Source organism: Micropterus dolomieu, linkage group LG11 (genome assembly GCF_021292245.1).
Source record: "Micropterus dolomieu isolate WLL.071019.BEF.003 ecotype Adirondacks linkage group LG11, ASM2129224v1, whole genome shotgun sequence".
Lineage (NCBI taxonomy): Eukaryota > Metazoa > Chordata > Actinopteri > Centrarchiformes > Centrarchidae > Micropterus > Micropterus dolomieu.
In genome coordinates, this window is record NC_060160.1 from 20,633,931 (window position 1) to 20,652,673 (window position 18,743).

Consider the following 18,743-nt stretch of genomic DNA (forward strand, 5'->3'; position numbering starts at 1 on the left):
GCATCGTTTAAATGCCACGGCCTACCTGAGTATTGTTTCTGACCATGTCCATCCCTTTATGGCCACCATGTACCCATCCTCTGATGGCTACTTCCAGCAGGATAATGCACCATGTCACAAAGCTCGAATCATTTCAAATTGGTCTCTTGAACATGACAATGAGTTCACTGTACTAAAATGGCCCCCACAGTCACCAGATCTCAACCCATTAGAGCATCTTTGGGATGTGGTGGAACGGGAGCTTCGTGCCCTGGATGTGCATCCCACAAATCTCCATCAACTGCAAGATGCTATCCTATCAATATGGGCCAACATTTCTAAAGAATGCTTTCAGCACCTTGTTGAATCAATGCCACGTAGAATTAAGGCAGTTCTGAAGGCGAAAGGGGGTCAAACACAGTATTAGTATGGTGTCCCTAATAATCCTTTAGGTGAGTGTATATGACATTGTCTAGCCTACTATTCTGGGTGTCTAATGTGGAGTTAGCCTACGAGTCTTCCTGGGTTTAATTACTTATGGCCCACAGAATAATGAAGACAATAAGCGCCCTTCTTCCATAGACTTTTGCTGGAGGACCCAAAGACACTTGTTGCGGCGACAGATACCAACACATTAGTGGGCTGAACGGAGATGATGTGTACCTGGCTTTGTCCGTGTTGGCTTGCTCACCTTTATAATCAGGACTAAACCCAAAATACTCCCAGAGTCCGAGGCATTCTTCTTGTTTGCTAGTCCTGTAAGGTTACTCCCACAGCAGAAAGCTGTATTGAATTGTTTAATAGAAAGAGGATAGTCTGTATTTTTTATGGTATTGAAAGTCATACTTTTTGGATTTCTAAATACCCTGGCATACCGGAATACTGTGAGACTGCCCAAGCCTACTGTGTGTATAGACACAACTGACAACTGACCAATTGATGATGAGCTCCTAAAGGAAGCGGTCAGCAGTTCACAGTGCTTCTGTCTCATTTGTCCTGGTCAACAACAATTTCACACCCACGTCTGCCCAGTCAGAGACAGGGAAGATCAAGTGGAGAAAAAAAAGTAGAAGTTGTAGCGGGGGAACGAGAGGTCAGGGAGCGCAAGGGAGAGCAGCTTGTGTAGCTTGTGCAGCAGCATTGATTGACAAGCCCTCCGGGCAGCTCTACTTCTCATCCTCTCATGTTGGACTAAGGGCAGACCGGACTCTACCGACTTACTATCACATCTTGAGGCACAAGTGGTATTACAAGACAGGATGGGCCGGGGCTAGCTGGTTAGCATGCTAACTTTGTTGATATGTCTGCAACACAATACATCGATGTCTTTGACATGACACTTTATGGATGTACTTTCATGAGGCCTAGTTGCCCGCATGGATTATGTTGCAGCTCTGTTTCGCTGCAGCACGCACGCTCACTCTGTACTGGACCAATTTCAGAAGATGCTATCCCAAATTAGTCACATAGACACAAAACATGGGAAGATAATTTCCAGGCTGAAAAATACAAATGTTATCCTTTAAGTAAATGTTCAAGTGTAATTTACTTTCCCTGACCAAATTCACCACCCAGTCCCAAGCTAGATGTGCCTATACTGTCAAAAAGTTGTCTAAACTGTTAGATAACAGCACAATTCTGCTCAGTCTTTAAATAAAACTACAGAGCAACTATGAAAAATTATTATCAAAACATTTGCTTATAAAAGGCAAATAAAATGCAAATTCACTGAATTTTTACTGCAAATACAAATTGCTGTGTACCAAGTCCTAATCTATACATCACATTATATTAATAACCGTTCAGTGACACAGTGTTGTGCGGCCCTTTCTCTTCCTACTGATAGCTGTATTTTTAGGCCACTGGGAATATTTGGTTTTGACCCTTTGGGATTGCTGTAGCTGGTCTGTGTGCAGAAGCAGTAGAGTAGCAGGTCAAGACAGAGAAGTTAGCAGCTCTTTTTTATTTCACACAGAGCTCAGGAAACATGTACTTTAAGTATTTGCACAGTATGTCACTCAGGATGTTCAGCATGTGAAGCAAAATGTGTAGTTTGTTAAGATTGTATTTTCGCGATCGCGATGCTTATGTCTGTAAGCATGTTAATGGAGATTTCCTATATATGTTAGCATTAAGCTAACCGTCGAAGCGCTACTTTTTATTAATATTATGTATCGATATGATGGGCTGGAATATCGACAGTATCATGGAAAAATGTACAACGATATATTGTCGTATCGATTTATTGCCGGTAATATCAGACTGCCAATTCAGTCAAGTTGTACTTGAGATAAGGAATATTGTTTTGCCTGCACATCAAAATATCTGGTAGCCTTACTGTTAAATTAGTTGGGAGTCAGCATCCTCACGAGGCTTTGACAGTGTGCAGGTGGCAAGTGCTTGGGATATGTTGTTGTTGTTGTTGGTGCTAACAAAATAATTATGGGACTCAATAACAGAAACACATACAATATTTCAGCTTTTTAGATAGACTAATGAAAGAACCCTCTATGAGAAAAGTCATGGTTATATAGATCGCTGAACAGAGGCTAGCTTGGACAGCAGCAGGTGCTTCTGCTGTAACTAGATTGAGTATATCAGCCAGCACTTGCCAGAAAGCAGGTGCATGCAGAGAGACTTGTATGTGAAGCAGCTGTGAGCGTGCTGAGATGTAATTACTGGGGGTAATGGGTGATACACCTTTTTTGGCTGCTGTAGGATTTAAAAGAGTTTAGAAGTTGTCATACTATAAATCTCCATTTAGAGTTTTTTGGCCACTTTTTCCACTCTAGATGTGTTTCTAGTTAGTGAACTGGTTAGGCAAATAGCTGCAGGTGTCAGGAATAAAGAGGGGACATGAACTCTATTACAAATCCACACTTATTCATGCTATTAATGTGGCGTGCGTGTGGTTTGGTGGCAGTGTGAGTATATTTGGCAGTATAAAGAAGTCCTGTGCTGCAATCCCTAGGACATTAGAATTGCAAACTATGCACCAATAAAAAAAAGTCCTAACTATTTTTAGACTTTTGCTACTGACAGTTGCTTCTTTTCTTCCTAGCTAACCACTCTTTCGAGAAGCGGTTAGGAGCTAACTGGTTATAGATTGGTTTTCATTAGGCTTTTATGTTGTTAAATATAAACATGTAGTTATTCCATAGGATGGTTTTATATTTCTAAACTGTAATGAACATTTTGGAAATGTTCTTGATATTGATTTTTTGTTTTTGGTCTCTGATATTACTGTCATGTGTTTCAGAGCCTCCTTAAAAACCAAATTTCAAATATGATATAAATCACATGGTGTGGAGAGAGAGGCTTTTTTCTTTTAGCTGCTGGCCTGCTGGAGAGCTAGACATAGGATAGTGCCAGTGCTCTGTGTTCTGTGCTGGATGATATCTGTGTGGTTTTTACACGGTACAAGACAAACCAGTTTGTCGAGTTATACTGTTTACCTGTCCTGCTTTTATAATAGCCAGACCTAGCCCAAGACCTGCAGTTTACTGGGACACAACTTCTTATCAAGATTTGATTGCATTTTATGTTGCCTTTCTAAATGCCCAAGTACCCACTAATCTGCAGTGGATTTCCAGGTTTAAAGCCAAAGGAAAATAAACACTTGGCGTTGGCTTACAGTATTAGCAGATTGCTACGCAGATTTGTTCAAGAGCAAATTTTAGGTTTTTGGTAGATAACATACCTACAGTGTCCAATACTTTTACTCTCTTGAAAAATAGGTGGGTTCAAACAAAGGATGGTATGTCATGAGTTGTTTAACACATCTAGATGTGAATACCAGGAAATGAAAGCTGAAATTCTGAACTCTCCTCTCATACTCATCTTTTGATCTTGAACCCAAATGTCTTCAGTGAACAACAAAAACAAAGAAACTTGCCTTACCGTTCAGTGGGAGTGTGTGTGTGTGTGTGTGTGTCTATATATATATATATATATATATATATATATATATATATATATATATATAGTATTTAACATAAAAATAATTTGTAGGTAGGTTCCTTTCCATAGCATACCTACAGTGTCCATGTGACCTCGCATTGTGGTTAGGGGTGTGCATCTTCACTGGTCTCATGATTCGAGTACGATTATCAGGTCAACGATTCGATTCCATCAGGATGCATCACCTCAAGGGTGGGAATTTCTAGGTACCTATTATGAGGGCTACGATGCGATTGTAAAACGAATAGGATAAAGATGTAATCTCATTGTTTGACTATTTGGTACTTTTAAAGCAAAGTATTTGTAACAATCCAAAGTAGGTAGTAATGAAATGCAGCTATTTAATGTTACGTCATATAAATGTAGCTAACATTGCATAGCATTATTACATTATTATTACTGACCTCTGCTGCTGCTATTTTCATTTATGAGGCATCTGTTATTAGTGTTGAATTACTCACTTTACAATGCTCCAGCCAAAGCACGTTCTCTCCACCTTAATATATCTGTTCCTTTATTTGTCTCGTCTAGTGTAGTTTGTGTCTTGTCCTGTAAGTTGATTATTGTAATCTTGTATTGAGCACCATGGGCCTTGAGAAATGGCATTTTGTTTATTTGTGTACTCGATATGTGGATGAATGACAACAAACCAACTTTACTAAATAACATCCTGCTCAGCTTCCAGACCGCTGTGTGAAGAGATGTGTGCTAGCGCGAACTGCCTTTCTAGTAGTTGGAAAACAACAGACAGACTTTAATAAACGGACACACTGTGACCTACACTGTACATTTACAGCCCGGCTGAAACGCAACGCTCATGTTTTCCTCTGCTCCGCTCGTTTCACCGTCACCTACTGCCACCTGTCACGTAGCTGTCATTTGAAGAATGAGGAGGGGACGCTAGCCAAGCGCTACTCGCTTTACCAGTGTGTGGGTGAAAATCATTAACTTGAGTTGTGACTTTATTGATCATGTGAAATTTTAGTAGCAGCAGTCACACAATCAATAGCTGCCTAAACAGAGAGAACCACACGTCTACATTGTGTGCACCGCACATACGGTCTGCACTTCCGCATTTCCGAGTTCTGCCTTTTTCGTTCTGTCATCATTACGTTATCAATTAACCTAGATAATCGATTATTGACATTTGTGAATCGATTCATAATCGTCCAAGTCCGCATCGCGATCAATTATTTTCCACACCCCTAATTGTGGTGAATTGTCATTTTATGCCTTTGCTGGAACGGAAGAAATTTGGTGTCCATTTTTAATAACTTTTGAGGAAAGGCAGTGTCCAGAAGGAATCATTTGACAGGGAAAGAATTGTAACCCGTGTTGAAAGATTTTAGGGCTACCTGAAGATAAAGCAGGAAAGTTGCCTGTGTAGCAGCTCTTCAGTGTTAAGCTGCCGAGTTAAGCCACTCTCTAATGTGTGAGCTCAGACTGGGATAAGGTCAGGCTTTGCCAGTTCTACCATGACTCCTTCACGCTGTGCTCTGCTTAGACCCATAGGCCCCAATCTGTTACACAGCTAGACACTGACTACAAGTTGAGAGGTATTCATGCAGTGTTTGGCACAGTGGCATCATAATGAAATTATTATATGCAGAATTAAAATTGCAGGAATGCCTGTTCTCATAACGATTATATATAATGTGTTTTAATGCAGCTGCAGTTTTACTGAATACTCAATCATAAACAATATTGATGGCACGCTGCTGTAGCATTTATCATGAGCTTCCTATTACTTCTTCAGCCATTGCATGGCCTGTTTTTAAAGAAAGTTTAGTTATTACACACTGGCATGTAGGGGTAGGCCATATATCCCTTTGATAATATCTCGATATTTCAGGCTATTTCTGCGATAATGATATTCTTGACAGTGTAGTACAAAATATTGAAAAATATTTTTAGTTAAAATATTTTTTAGATCTCCATAGCAGTTGAGCTCTCCTTGCGGGATTTTTCACTTTCCTCATACCGAGTGCTTCTGCTTGAGGTAGTGAAATAAGTTTGTTGTATTGTCCCCTTTTGTTGTTGCGGTGTTCTTGCACCTTTTACATATTTCCGCATGAGGATTCCGCAGACCACTTCCACGCTACTGAAGTTGCTCCCTTTATTGGAACTAACTCCTCCACCGTGGAGCTGGTACGAATGTTACTTTAGCTTTCAGCCATGGTTTTCACGATATACTAGGGATGCACCGAATATTCGGGCACCGAAATTCATTGGCCAAAAATAGCACTTTCAGTGTTTGGTCTAATAAGTCAAAAGACCGAAGAAACCTGAAGAGGGGCTATGAAGTCTTCATGTTACGCAATACGAGAACCACATACAACATTATTTATCAAATTGGGTTGAACTTTATGAATTTAGCACGAGGATACACAGTCTGGTTTTCAAAGTCTGGTTTTCAAAATAAGGTGTCTATACAGTATGGAAATAAGATTAATTGGATTACATTCACAGAAAGTATAAAACATATTACATGTTGAAAGTAAATGGACACGGTAATTTACTTTACCGGGCCCTCTTGGGCCTCAGACCCACCCACCATAGTCTCTCCGAATCCTGTGGGAAACACTGAGTAAAAAGCACATTTTGACTATTTCATTTATGCAATGGTAAAAAAAAAAAAAAAAGGCAAAATAAATGCAAAAATGTGAATGTACTTATTCAGTATTCGGCAAATTTTGTCATATTCGGTTTTGGCTTCGGCCAAGAATTTTCATTTCAGTGCATCCCTACATTATACTAAAAAAATCATCGTAAAAAATAATACTGATGTATCGTGAACAATATGAAATGGCACAGCCCTACTGGCATAACTTATATGATTTGTAGCTTATGCTGTGCCTAATTGAATACATCGCTCAGAAAGGCTGATGCATTGCATAGCCAAGCCAGTTATGTAATGTATGTAAGTAATCTTTTTACCTCCTGACTAGCTATTGCAACACAAAATCAGCCACCCCACTGAAGGCTTACTTCTGTTAGTCAGAGTCGACAATCATGCTGTGCTGCAAACTGAAAGCTTCATAAGCTAAACCAATCCACAGAAGATGATTGTCAATACTGATAGAGAAAACTAAGTAAATTGGCTCCAGTCGACCCCCTGATAAGGAACATAAATTTGGCCCAGTGAGTGCTGAATTATGATTGACATCTCAAAACTGGTACAGCCTGCATGGAGCACATTCAACTGTGTTAGAAGCAGATGTGTGTTATCAAGGCCTTAAATGAGGCTCATGCAGCCTGCTACCTATTGAAAATTTTTGTAAAATCATGTGACAGACTGGTTTTATAAGATTTGCTATTAAACTTATTTTTACTGTTGTCAAATATCAACCTCTTCACCCAGCCAAGGGTCACATAACGCTGTGTGTGTTGTTTTTTTCCCCATGTCATAATGTTTTGATCTTAAAACACAATATAGCATTTGAATGTACATGTAAATAAAATTAAGTTATTGTTTAAAGATGCAAGCACCTAAAATGTGTCTGGTGTTGCTTTCTTTCTCTTAAAGTAATTAAACTATATATATATATATATAATTTGTTGGCTTTATTAAACAGCACATTTCTGTACTGATATTAAAAACTGTAATTGATGAAAAGGATTATTATTATAGAGCCTGTTGAAGTACTGTGTTTGTCATGTGTCTTTTCTGGTCTCTGTCATGCATATCCCTAACTGATCAATCTGGTGCAGTCTCTTTAATTTTCTCATGGTCCTTTGTGTTTAGACAACAATTTAGGGAGAGAGGCGCCATCTATGGTGCATCTATCAGCTTCCACATTAGCTACCACCCCCGTATCTCTTCTACTATGTGTTGGCACTCTTCAGGCATCCCTCTGCCGGGACCCTTAAAGAGTCCTCTGTGTCTGATCGGAGCGTACTGCCAAAGAAATGTATCAGTCTTTTCTCTCTCTTCATCTCCTTTCTGGCAAGAATATAGTGCACCTGCAGTGTTAGCTAGCCCAGAGCTAATGCAAATGAGTGTTATGTCTGATCAAAGGCCTGAATAGGCTGCTCTTTGAGTATGACATGGCATATTAATGATTCTGCTTTAGGAGGTATAAATGGCATACATTGTAATTTTCCCAGAGGGTTTAAGAGGGTTTGACACAAACTTTGAACATTAAATGTGAGTACTTATTACTGCATGTGTTGTGTGCTGATTAAGTTTGAACAGGGAGCTGTGGGCAGAGAAGCCAGCCGTTTGGTTTTGATTGTGTAAATATACTATAGGCTTCAGCCGACTAGATGACCTTCACCCGTTTGGCTAACAAGCCCTATGTGTGCACTGCTGTGTGCACTCTTAGTGCTTGCTGGGCAAACCCAGTTTAACATCAGTTCATTAGAATAGCAAGCAACAGAAAGAGACTAATTATTCAGGTTTTTTTTTTAAATAATGCTATTTCCCCCACCAGGTGGATGGTGCATGGTTATCTTATGTGAAGTTATGCACCCTTGGCATGCCTTAGGGTTATATAATACTGTGTGGGACTCAGCAGGCCAAATCACCCTTTCACCTTTGGCCCCAGATGTCACAGTGAGACACAGGAGACCCTCAGTGACCTGGTGACATCTGAAATATCAGAATTCTGTTTATCCAGCCAGAGTTAGAAAATAATGGCATAATCTTTGACATTTGGATGGGATATTTTTCCACAGCGCTTCTGTGGAAATAACAGTGAGTTCATAATATCTGTTTCCGCAGAACATTTTGTAAAGATGCTGTGTTTTTCTGCCCTCCAGAATATTATATATTGGCCCTCAACTCTGGCTGCACATTATTATTTTCCAGCTGGTCCTCACACGGGGTTGGAACATCTGCCCTTCCCTGACAGTTAACAGGAAATATATCACAATGGAGAACAGTGTCATCCAACCCAAACCTGCCATGGCTGGTCTGGCATGTGTTTATTAATTCTACTAGAGAAGATTGCAGGTCTCTGCGTCATCAAGTTATCAGTGTCAGCAGTATCTAGACCATTGTTCTTGCAGAATAGTAAGTTTACTGCTGTTTAAGCAGCTGATGGAAAATAGTATTTAGCCTCAGTCAAAATGAACTAGAATTACTAGGATAGCATTTGGGGCTACTATTGACCCCTTGTTACTGAACTTGGCTGGGTTTTATTTGTACCTCTGTATCCCATCTCTTTTCGCTTTTATTAGTTCTTCAACACTCTCCCTTCTACAAGAAGAGCTATTATGTATGAAGCACATCCCGGAGTGTTGGCATTAACTTTGCCTCTTCAAGCAGAGGGGTTCTGAAAACAAGAAAGCTGAGCTATCAGCTCATTCAGCTGCTTTCACCAGTGTAAAGACACAAGGATTCCTCCCACCACAACAGCCCGTGTGATCACAACTCTCTACAGCTGCTGTTCATCCAGCACTGTTTTCCTGTCTGTGACATGAGAGTCTTGCAGACGGAGGGGTGTCAATTGAAGGACACATTTATCTTGATGGGGTCAGAGGATACAGTGTCGTCCCCTGCATTCCCAGGGCCCAGAGAACAGGTTCCCTCCCCTTTCTGTCCACATGCTGTTACCTGAGAAGTCAGTAATGCCCACTGAGGGAAGAGTCTTGCTGGATATTACTGACAACCATTGTACAACTTCATCCTTTCAACCAAACATTTCCTTTACGCAAAGTAAGACCCAAACCAGAGAGAAGGGGGAATGAAATAGGAAAACTTGTACTGTAGCATGTAGATCATCGCCAGCACAGTATGCCTTTACTAACAGACAGTTCATACAGAATTCTGGCTTTAATTTATTAACTTTGTAATGGTTGTTGTAGCTTCCACATTACCCTTAACTAGTGCACCTTCCTCAGATGAATCAGAGGTAATAAACAAAGGGACCAATGTATTCAGACCAACAGTGCTACTGTAATTGTCATATTCTGGAGTTGAAACATTTGTAATTTGAATGTATTTTGATTTTAGATATGTTGGCAAACGTTATCCTGTACATAGCCTGTATCAACATTTAGTAAGCAGATGGCTTTGCTCATGCATGAGGATTAATGCTCATTTTTGTCTCTTTTACATTATGCAACTAGGGCTGGGCAATAAAACAATAATGATAATTATCGCAATATAATTTTCCTCAATAACAATTGTTCAGTATATCGTCAATAAATATTTGATTTAATTCATTAGAATCCCAAACGATTATGTATTAAGGTGTTTATTTTGTTGAAGAAAAAGGGACAGAAAAACTTAAGTTACTAATCACATTTTTTGAAAAAAGATCATCATTATCATAATTTTTTTAAATGTTCTACCTCAGATATGTTAAGTGATCCACTGTTTGACATCAAGTGTTTTTCACATTCTGACCATAAAGAATAGTTTATCCACACAATTAACCATCTGCCCCTTCAATTTTCACTCAGGGGAAGAAATCAGCCTTTAAACTTGAAAGAAATAATGATTGACATTTATCGTGATAATTATCGATATCCAATGATTTGAAATGTTTTTATCGTAATTTTTGGTCATGTTGCCCAGCCTTGTATGCAACCTGGACAGATATCGGTTGTTACCGATAGCCCTTGAATTTTAGAGTTTGAATGTCAGTGTCTTGTCAGCCTTTTCCAAGATGGTTAGCGTCCACCTAAGATTCTTGCTTGCTGTCAGAAGGCCTGTGATCTTCTCTGAAAATGGTCTTTTCTCCCCTTAATGTCCCTCTCCTTCCCACTGTCATGGTCCAGTAGCTAGTTAGTAGCATTTGAGCAGATGAGGAGCAGTGAGTCTGAAGGCTGGAGGGCACCAGATAATGGCCCTGTGACATGCCGCATGAGATATGAAATTGACCCACCCCCCATCAACTGCTCACGTGCCCAACAATATTCTAATTAAATTTGCATAATAATCACACAGACTTCCTCTCTGTTCTTTCTCTATATTTAGAATGTATAAAGGTATATTATTTGTACTAATTGGACGTGTTTGATATTAAGAAATTGTATTTTGTGATTGTTTAAATTATTTTCCTTGGAAAGAGACAGACTTAAGTACTGGTCTAATTATAGAACACAGGCCGAAGCTACTCTTTGTCAGTTGTCTGAGGGATTTTGGTTAATGTGAAAGCATTAAGCAGTCTGGTCTGATTTGGCTCAAACCTGTTTAATCTGAATAGCAGCCCACTAACTGACATGCATGATAAAAACAAGCTCATGCTACCTCAACAACAATATACATACATACAGTGACCCCCTGGCTCTCCAAAATTTGTTTCAGTAAGGATTTTATCATCCTCTCCTTTCCTCTTCCACTTTTTTCCCGATTTTGCTGGATTTCAGGAACATTTTTTTTGGTACAGCAGTTTGTCGTTCCAGCAACATATACTGAAGACAAGCCAGCTGTGTTAGCTGATGCTGGCAGCTATGAGATAAACACAAAGGAACCAATGTTAACAGTAGTGGAGGGACAACATCTGTATATTCGGTGTTTCTGTAACTAAACACCATATAAATGGTGTATGCATTGCATATTTGTCAGATCAAATATTAGCAACAGCAAGAAGTGTTACTTCATCCCTGACAAGCAGACTTTGCCTACATCCACAGCCAGAGGAGAGGATTGCTGTATGCACTTTCTACTGGCTGTGAGACTAATTCACTGCAGGGACGATCATTACTCCCACCATAAAGGGGTGTGTGTGTGTGTGTGTGTGTGTGTACTCGTGTGTGTCAGTGTTTGTGCTTAAATGTGAATAGAGCAGATGTGATAAGCTTAATGCCAGGAGGAAGGAGCATTTAATGAAGTGTTGCCTTCTTTGAGAGATTCGAGTCCAAGCATTGGCTATGTTCTTTTGTGTGCAAGACAGAGTGGAAATAATCTGATTCCGACATTTTTCATTGTAGAATTAGTCTCTTGTTAACTGTGAGTGTTAGAACAGAATTTATTGATCGCTTTAAAGGCACATCTGACACCAGCTCCTATTTTCGTATTAGACCTCTTAACTTTCAAAGAGCCAGTCAGCCACCTGGGATCCCCAGCTGATGCCTTGCTGGTTTTTCCTACACCAAGGCTGAAAATTGAAGGTAGCGAGGCCTTTGACTTGATCTTCCGATCATGCGTCTTCATTATCTTTGCTTTAATCTCAGGGCAGTCACACCCAACTTAATTCCAGTACTCCCCATGAGCTGGACTGCTTCTGGTAGTCTTCCAATTTGCCATGTGGTAGAGGGAGAATCGCAACAGAAGGTGAACCTTAATTGCTGCTACTGTGCCAGGACTCCTCCTGGCCTATATTTGAGTATTCAGACCAGGCCTGTCTCATTACCACAGTTGTATAAGTATGGCAAGTAATAAGGGTTCATTACTTGAAGAATTTGTCCGCACCAGTTTGTTTGTGACTGTACACATGTACCACCTATTTCCCTCATTAACTTTTGCAGCCTGCACTTGGGTAGCCATTTACGTACCTCAGCCTGGCCTTAATCCAGACGACCCCTCTCCATCTCTAGAAAAGACCACAAGAGATAATCCCCAAATTCATCCAAACTGCGATGAGAAACTAACATCCTAAATGGTGAAAACCTGAGGAAAATCTGAATTGTCCTGCTGGCTGGAAATCCTTGGAATGTAACACACCCCTCTAGTCAGCGGTAATCAGCATATTGTGGAGCAGTGTATAGGTCTGCAGCAGAGTGCAGAATAATCTCAATAAGCGAGTTGAACACAAGTTCAATAGCACATTGATGCAAGTTCAAAAATCTGTCTTTGAACATAGAGTCTTGAATTATGTTCTTATACGTTGTCACATTGTCAACAAAAAACAGATGTTTTAGAAATCTGTTACGCGTTTTCAGCGTTTGTGAAATGATCTGATAGGGAGGCAATATTGTTTCTCAACACCTCCAAGAAGCCTGTCAATCCACTAGTGATTGCAGGTGAGTTGTGGGTGAAGTTACGCAGGGTAAGGAAGTGAAGCAATCTGGCAAAATGGGAAACAAGTCAACTTAAAGAGACGGTAGCAGCTTTTAATGAACGAAATACACTCACAGCACTGCTCAGAAGCACTTTGGTTTCTCTATACAAGTTGGTAAAAGATTTGTAGTGGCCGTTTTGTTAAACTTTCTGTACTTTGACACATTGACACACACAATTTATATAGCATAGCATAGAAATTCTGAAAAAGAAAATCTTGAGCAAAACTGATATTATGACAAATCAAGTTGAATAATTTATTGTTTAATTAAATGAGTTTGGGATATTGTATTGTATCCTTAACTGTAAGGCAGCCTTTAGGATCAAGAAAACACAAATGAAAGCTCTACCACAATATTATGATTACCAACATCCTAGACAAAATCTGTTTGCCCAGATCCAGATTTAATGTGCATCTTAACAACCCGGTATAATGTTTTATCTTCATGTAAGTCACTTTTTAGTCATTCATGATGTCATTGACAGTGTTTCCTCCTTTTTCCACAGATATCATTGACAAGAGTGAACTAAAGCCGTTCTTCGAGAGCAACTGTTCTCAGATTTATTTTATCTTCTATGAAAATTTCATTACACTGGAAAGCAACTTAAAACAAAAAGGTGAGTCCAAACTTTATTATTCCTTTTTGTGAGCTGCACACTCACTAGTTGACCAATACTCTCGATGGTGGTTCAATAATTAACCCTCTCCCTCCTCTCTGTGGTAAGTGGTTCATTTCCCTCTGCCCCACATTTATAGAGCAATGAGCATAGAAGCAATTTCTGGATATATCCAGTAAAACACTGTGTGCTGAGCCAGACTCCAACAATATTGGGGGTAGGGGATGAATTCCCACTGGGAGTATGCTCTCATTGGAAACACATGTTCCTCTGAATAAGTGTTCACGAAATGACCTGTATTATTTTTACATTATTGATCAGGCTACTGCAGTATAGCTCCGGGTTATGTGTTCAAAACTGTAAGTACTTTCCTTGTGTTTCAGGGAACAAATCTCAAAGGGAGGAGCTGGACTCTATCCTCTTTATTTTTGAAGTAAGTCATCTGTCTTTTACTGTGTTGCTGTCGCCGTCATTTTTCGTCTTCCACTGATAGTTGCTGCAGCCTCAAAATGTTTACTGCAGAACTCTGGGGTGGGACCATAGTTTCCATGGTGCCATACTGCAACTGTGGCTACTTCCTGAATTTGCCTCTAATAACCTAGAAATCAGTTGGAGGTGATTGCAAATGAAAAGGAACACTTCGCCCTATCATTTTCCAGCCTTTTGACAGGTTGTGTGAGAGCTTTCAGTTCATTTCTTGTTTTTTAAAACGTAGGTTTGTATGCAAATCACAGGAGGTATGTCTGTGTGCACATTACATTGTTGGCTCTATGGCTCCTCCCTCTGTTTTTCTTATGTTGCACATGTAGGTTAAAGTCCCTTACCCTGTTTTCCCACCTGACCTCCAAAGGCAGCTCCAGTTTCCAGTACAAACAGTCAGCTCTCCAGTTACATTTGCTCAGGACCGGGCTGAAAGGATGGCAGTAGATTTAAAAAAAAAAAAAATGGGAGTCAAGTTGTATGTCCCTCTTTGAACAACATGCCTTGTTCTAGTTGTTCAGATCACCTGTGAACACAGTCTGGAGGTGTTCTAACACATAGTAAATCATCCCAGCTTAGATTCAGGCTCACTCACAATTAATTTGTTTGTTACAGTAGCATCAGGCCAGATAGTGACTGTCTGTCTTTAGCCATGGATTCCTAATTTGCTAGTCAGGCATATCTAATACAACTTGGAATCTATTTTAATGTCATCACGTTACATCTGTTTTGGTTCTGTCTGGGTGATGCATTATGTAGAAGTGCATTTTGTTTGTCTGCTTATATTCATTCAGGTTGGGAATCTTTTGTAGAATTTAGACTCAATGTGTATATATATGTTATTCAGATGTATAATATGTGGCCTTCTTAGCTTGCTGTTTGGAAGATATTTTAATATATATTCAATATGAAAAATTTCAGTAAGATTGGTGCTCCCCATCTGTTTAAAGACTCACTGGACGTCCCTCTAGTTTTCTGCAGTCCTCACCAAGACACCCTCGCTGTTTGTCCGCACACATCCAGTCCACTAACCTGTAAATAAAGCCTGGATTCATGCCTCCATACATATTTATGGAGTCATCTTTTCAAAAAGAACTAACATTGAAAGCAGCTTAACCCTCATTTGTCCCCTTTTAGCCCCTGCCTGTGACATGTGCTTTTACCGATGCACTGAGAAGATAAGCTTGCTTTGAGTGGTGTGTACAGGACAGATACAGGGGCGCTTTGATCCTGAGTCCTGCTACGCTGTGCAGACTTTCTCTTTACGCCATATTAGATTAGGCCTGTTGGATCACATGTGGTCGTGAATACGATATCAATGGATACATTTGTGCTCGCAGACATGCACTACTAATATGTATCATGTTATCGCAGATGTTATATTATAACTCAGGGACATGACAAATATGGTAAAAGATGAACTAATACCATCTTTTGAGGCAAGGGCATTGTTCATCCTAATCATTTTCTTTCCTGCAACAAGCACAGTTATGTATAGCTTTAAGCTGAATTTAGTGGTTTTTGTAAATGTGCATCATTTGTTTGAGTCAGTAAAGTCAACCAACCAAAAACATAAGGCCTAACAGCCTTTGTCCAAAAAGCCTCAGAGCGGTGTGTGTAGAGTAGGTTAAAGATGGATAACGGCTGGGACAAAAGCCATTTTGCGGCTCTGTGCTTTGTAGCGCACTGTAATGCTGTATGACAGGTTAAGAAGAGCAACACAGCTCAACATCGCTGCACCTCTTATTCAGGGTAAGAATTTCACTGGAAAGCCTGTTATGTCCTCATCTCCTCAGGCACATGGGAAATACTGTTCCCTGCATTCTTCATCACCTGAGTTACTCCTCGCCTTCAAATCTGGCTGACCTATACAGTACATGTCCCTCACTGTGTGGGTGTGTGTGTGTGTGTGTGTTTTTTCGAGCTGGCTATGTGGGGATTACTTTGTTGTCATGATGAGGTATGTGACCCCTTTTTTGTGGGTTATTGTGTATGATCCCCAATGCTGAGCCTGTTTGAGTAATGGACATCTAGAGGGGGTAATCTTTTGTCCCTCCCCCTGAACTCTGCTGGAGTACCCCACCCCCACCGCCACCAGCAGCCATTACCATTCCCTTCCAGGATCTCTTTGTGTCTGCTGCCACGAAGGCATCCACGATGGCAGCTTGTGATACTGCGCCAGAGCTGACAGAGATGAGAGACCTGATCTCTGTGAGAATGCAACAACATTGCGGAAGACGCTGGATAGAAAACTCCCTTATAATAAAAATTTTAATCACTTTTTTTAAAAATATTGCTGTACTGTAGGCTTAGTTGTTTTAAAGACATAAAACAAGAGTTGACCAACAAATTCATATGACTTTCGTAACCTCCATTCAGTATTGACCTATCAGTATCCTCGCAGAAAAAGGTCCTTGTTCTTTTCTTAAATGTGTAGTTTGATCTCATGTGAAAATATGGCATTGCCACAGTCAGGGCTCCAGATTGCGGCCAAATGGTCGCATATTGGCCTTTGGGAGCCTTTTGTTAATTGACCGGCCGGCAGTGATAATATAGAAAGCTTTTTTTTTAAATATATCATGCAGGAGGATCTATGCATCCACTGTTTCCATTTCTCTCTCTGTTTCTCTGCCAAAGCTCCAGAGCCGTGCGACCTCTGACATATATAGCAATTGTTAGTCACTTTGGATAAAAGCGTCAGCTAAATGAGTAAATGTAATGTAAATGCAAATATACTTTGGCGACCGTTAATAAGTTGGTGTTAAGAACATCCACGCAGCTGGCCACATGTTTTAGCGTGTGTGTGTGTCTAAAGCCCTTCCATATATGGAGCGACACTCCGCCTGCGTACTCGTTTGGACTCGCCTTGTACATTTGTGCTGTGATTGGTGTAGGCTATTTCTCAGTAGTTTTTGAGGGTGCACCCATAGCCATAGCCACCTTGAAAACTGTTCAGATAGGCTACTTTAATGGTCAGTCCCAAATGTTTGTATTTTGTAATGTGGAAAACTTTCTTTCCAGATGAACATAATGACCAAATCTATACCTAGTTTGGAACCTGTTAACTCAACAGATGGTTTGCGTGAACAAGGTGGACCTGGGATGGAGTCAAATTCATGGCCTGATAATTGTACCAGTCCGCCCCTGGTTGAGGGAGTTTACATGGCTTAGATTTAGCAAAAACACCAACACAATGAGCTCTATCTGCTGCGCTAGATGTGGTCAACAACATGCAGGGAAAACCAAGTTGGCTGATGCAACTGTCACTGCACAGTTTAAACAAAACACCTTAATGAAGCACAACAGCAACTTAAAACATACAGACAGGGGGAATAATAAATATATATCTTATATTATTTTATGTGCATTTATTAAGCTCCATTCAATAGAAATGTGACTGGTAACTAAAATTAAACGGCACATTGTAGTTTCTGTATTTATTACTAAAGCATTTATCAGTAATAGCAGTAATTTGCAGGTCGATTTTAAGGTGTGCGCCCCTAAATTTTCTGCCTGTGCCCTTAAATTTTCAGTTAGGGGCTATAATGCTCCTGATTAAAAAATGTTAGTCTGGAGCCCTGGCCACAGTATTCACCCCCCTTTACTGTGACACACCTAAATCATCAACGGCGCTGCTAATTGTTCTTTAGTTCAGTGAAGTCCTGTGTGTAATCAAGGTGTGACATGTAATTGTAAGTTAAAAACACCTGTATACAGACATGCTTGTTTGCCAAATCCCTGGCAATGGGTACCTCATGAAGACAAAGGAACATTCAAACTAACTCTATAACAATGGCAGTAAACAGAATATGAAAAACTTTTAAAGGTGCGGTACAGCTGGTAATCTGCTTTGAACCTCCTCCTTGTCACATACACATGTTGCGAAATTCATTCTCTGCATTTAACCCATCCCTCAAGGGAGCAGTGGGCAGCCGCTGTGCAGTGCACGGGGACCAACTCCAGATCTATGTAAGTGTCTGTCAATGACACTGACTGAAGAAACCTAACATGTTTTTGATGGTGGGAGAAACACGGGGGAGAACATGCAAACTCCACACAGAAAGGCCGGGGCAACTGGGGTTTGAACCTGTGACCTTCTTGCTGCCACAATGCTATCTTCTGGACCACCGTACTATCTTCTGGACCACCGTGCTATCTTCTGGACCACCGTGCTATCTTCTGGACCACCGTGCCGCCTGGCTGCATTGCGGCTGTGTCGCAGCTGCCGGAGCTGATCGCTGCCATTGTATAAAATGCTTGTGATTCTAGCTGATGCACCACAACGTGTCCCAGAAGCGGATAATACATGCCATGTCTATTTTTGACGGAAGATGGGTCGAGCACAGAGTGGATGAACTGGGCAGGAGAATCAGTAGAATCAGTTTTCAAAATAATCCTGTGGAATCTCCCGGGTTAAAAACCAAGTGCTAGTGTGAGATGGGCAAGAGGCCACGAGAGACCTATGGCAATACTGAGCTACAGGGAACTGTCACTGAGGTGGATGGAAGACACTGTGCATACAACAGTGATTGCCTGCTACCTGACCAGTCACAAACTTAACACAACTAAATGGTGGCAAAGAGAAAGCCACCGTTAAGGAAAAAACATGACATCTTGGGAAACTCAAAGTGGTGAAAGGTTCTATGTAGAGCAATATGGTAAAAAATGTCATATCAGCCTATCGATAATTATTCCTTTCAAGCTTAAAGGCTGAGTTTTGCTAGTGAGTGAAAGTTGAAAAAACCAGAAGGTTAAT

The 18,743-nt window shown here is 40.4% G+C and overlaps 1 protein-coding gene across 2 annotated transcripts in view; it reads left to right on the forward strand.

Moving 5' to 3' along the window:
* The window catches only part of ralgapa2 (Ral GTPase activating protein catalytic subunit alpha 2), a 101,040-nt gene that overhangs the window by 7,088 nt on the left and 75,209 nt on the right, over positions 1-18,743 (forward strand). For both annotated transcript variants that reach the window (XM_046061740.1, XM_046061741.1), the window contains exons 2-3: positions 13,397-13,507; positions 13,891-13,940. In XM_046061740.1, coding sequence (XP_045917696.1) covers positions 13,397-13,507; positions 13,891-13,940 — 161 coding nt within the window. The remainder of the gene's footprint in view (positions 1-13,396; positions 13,508-13,890; positions 13,941-18,743) is intronic.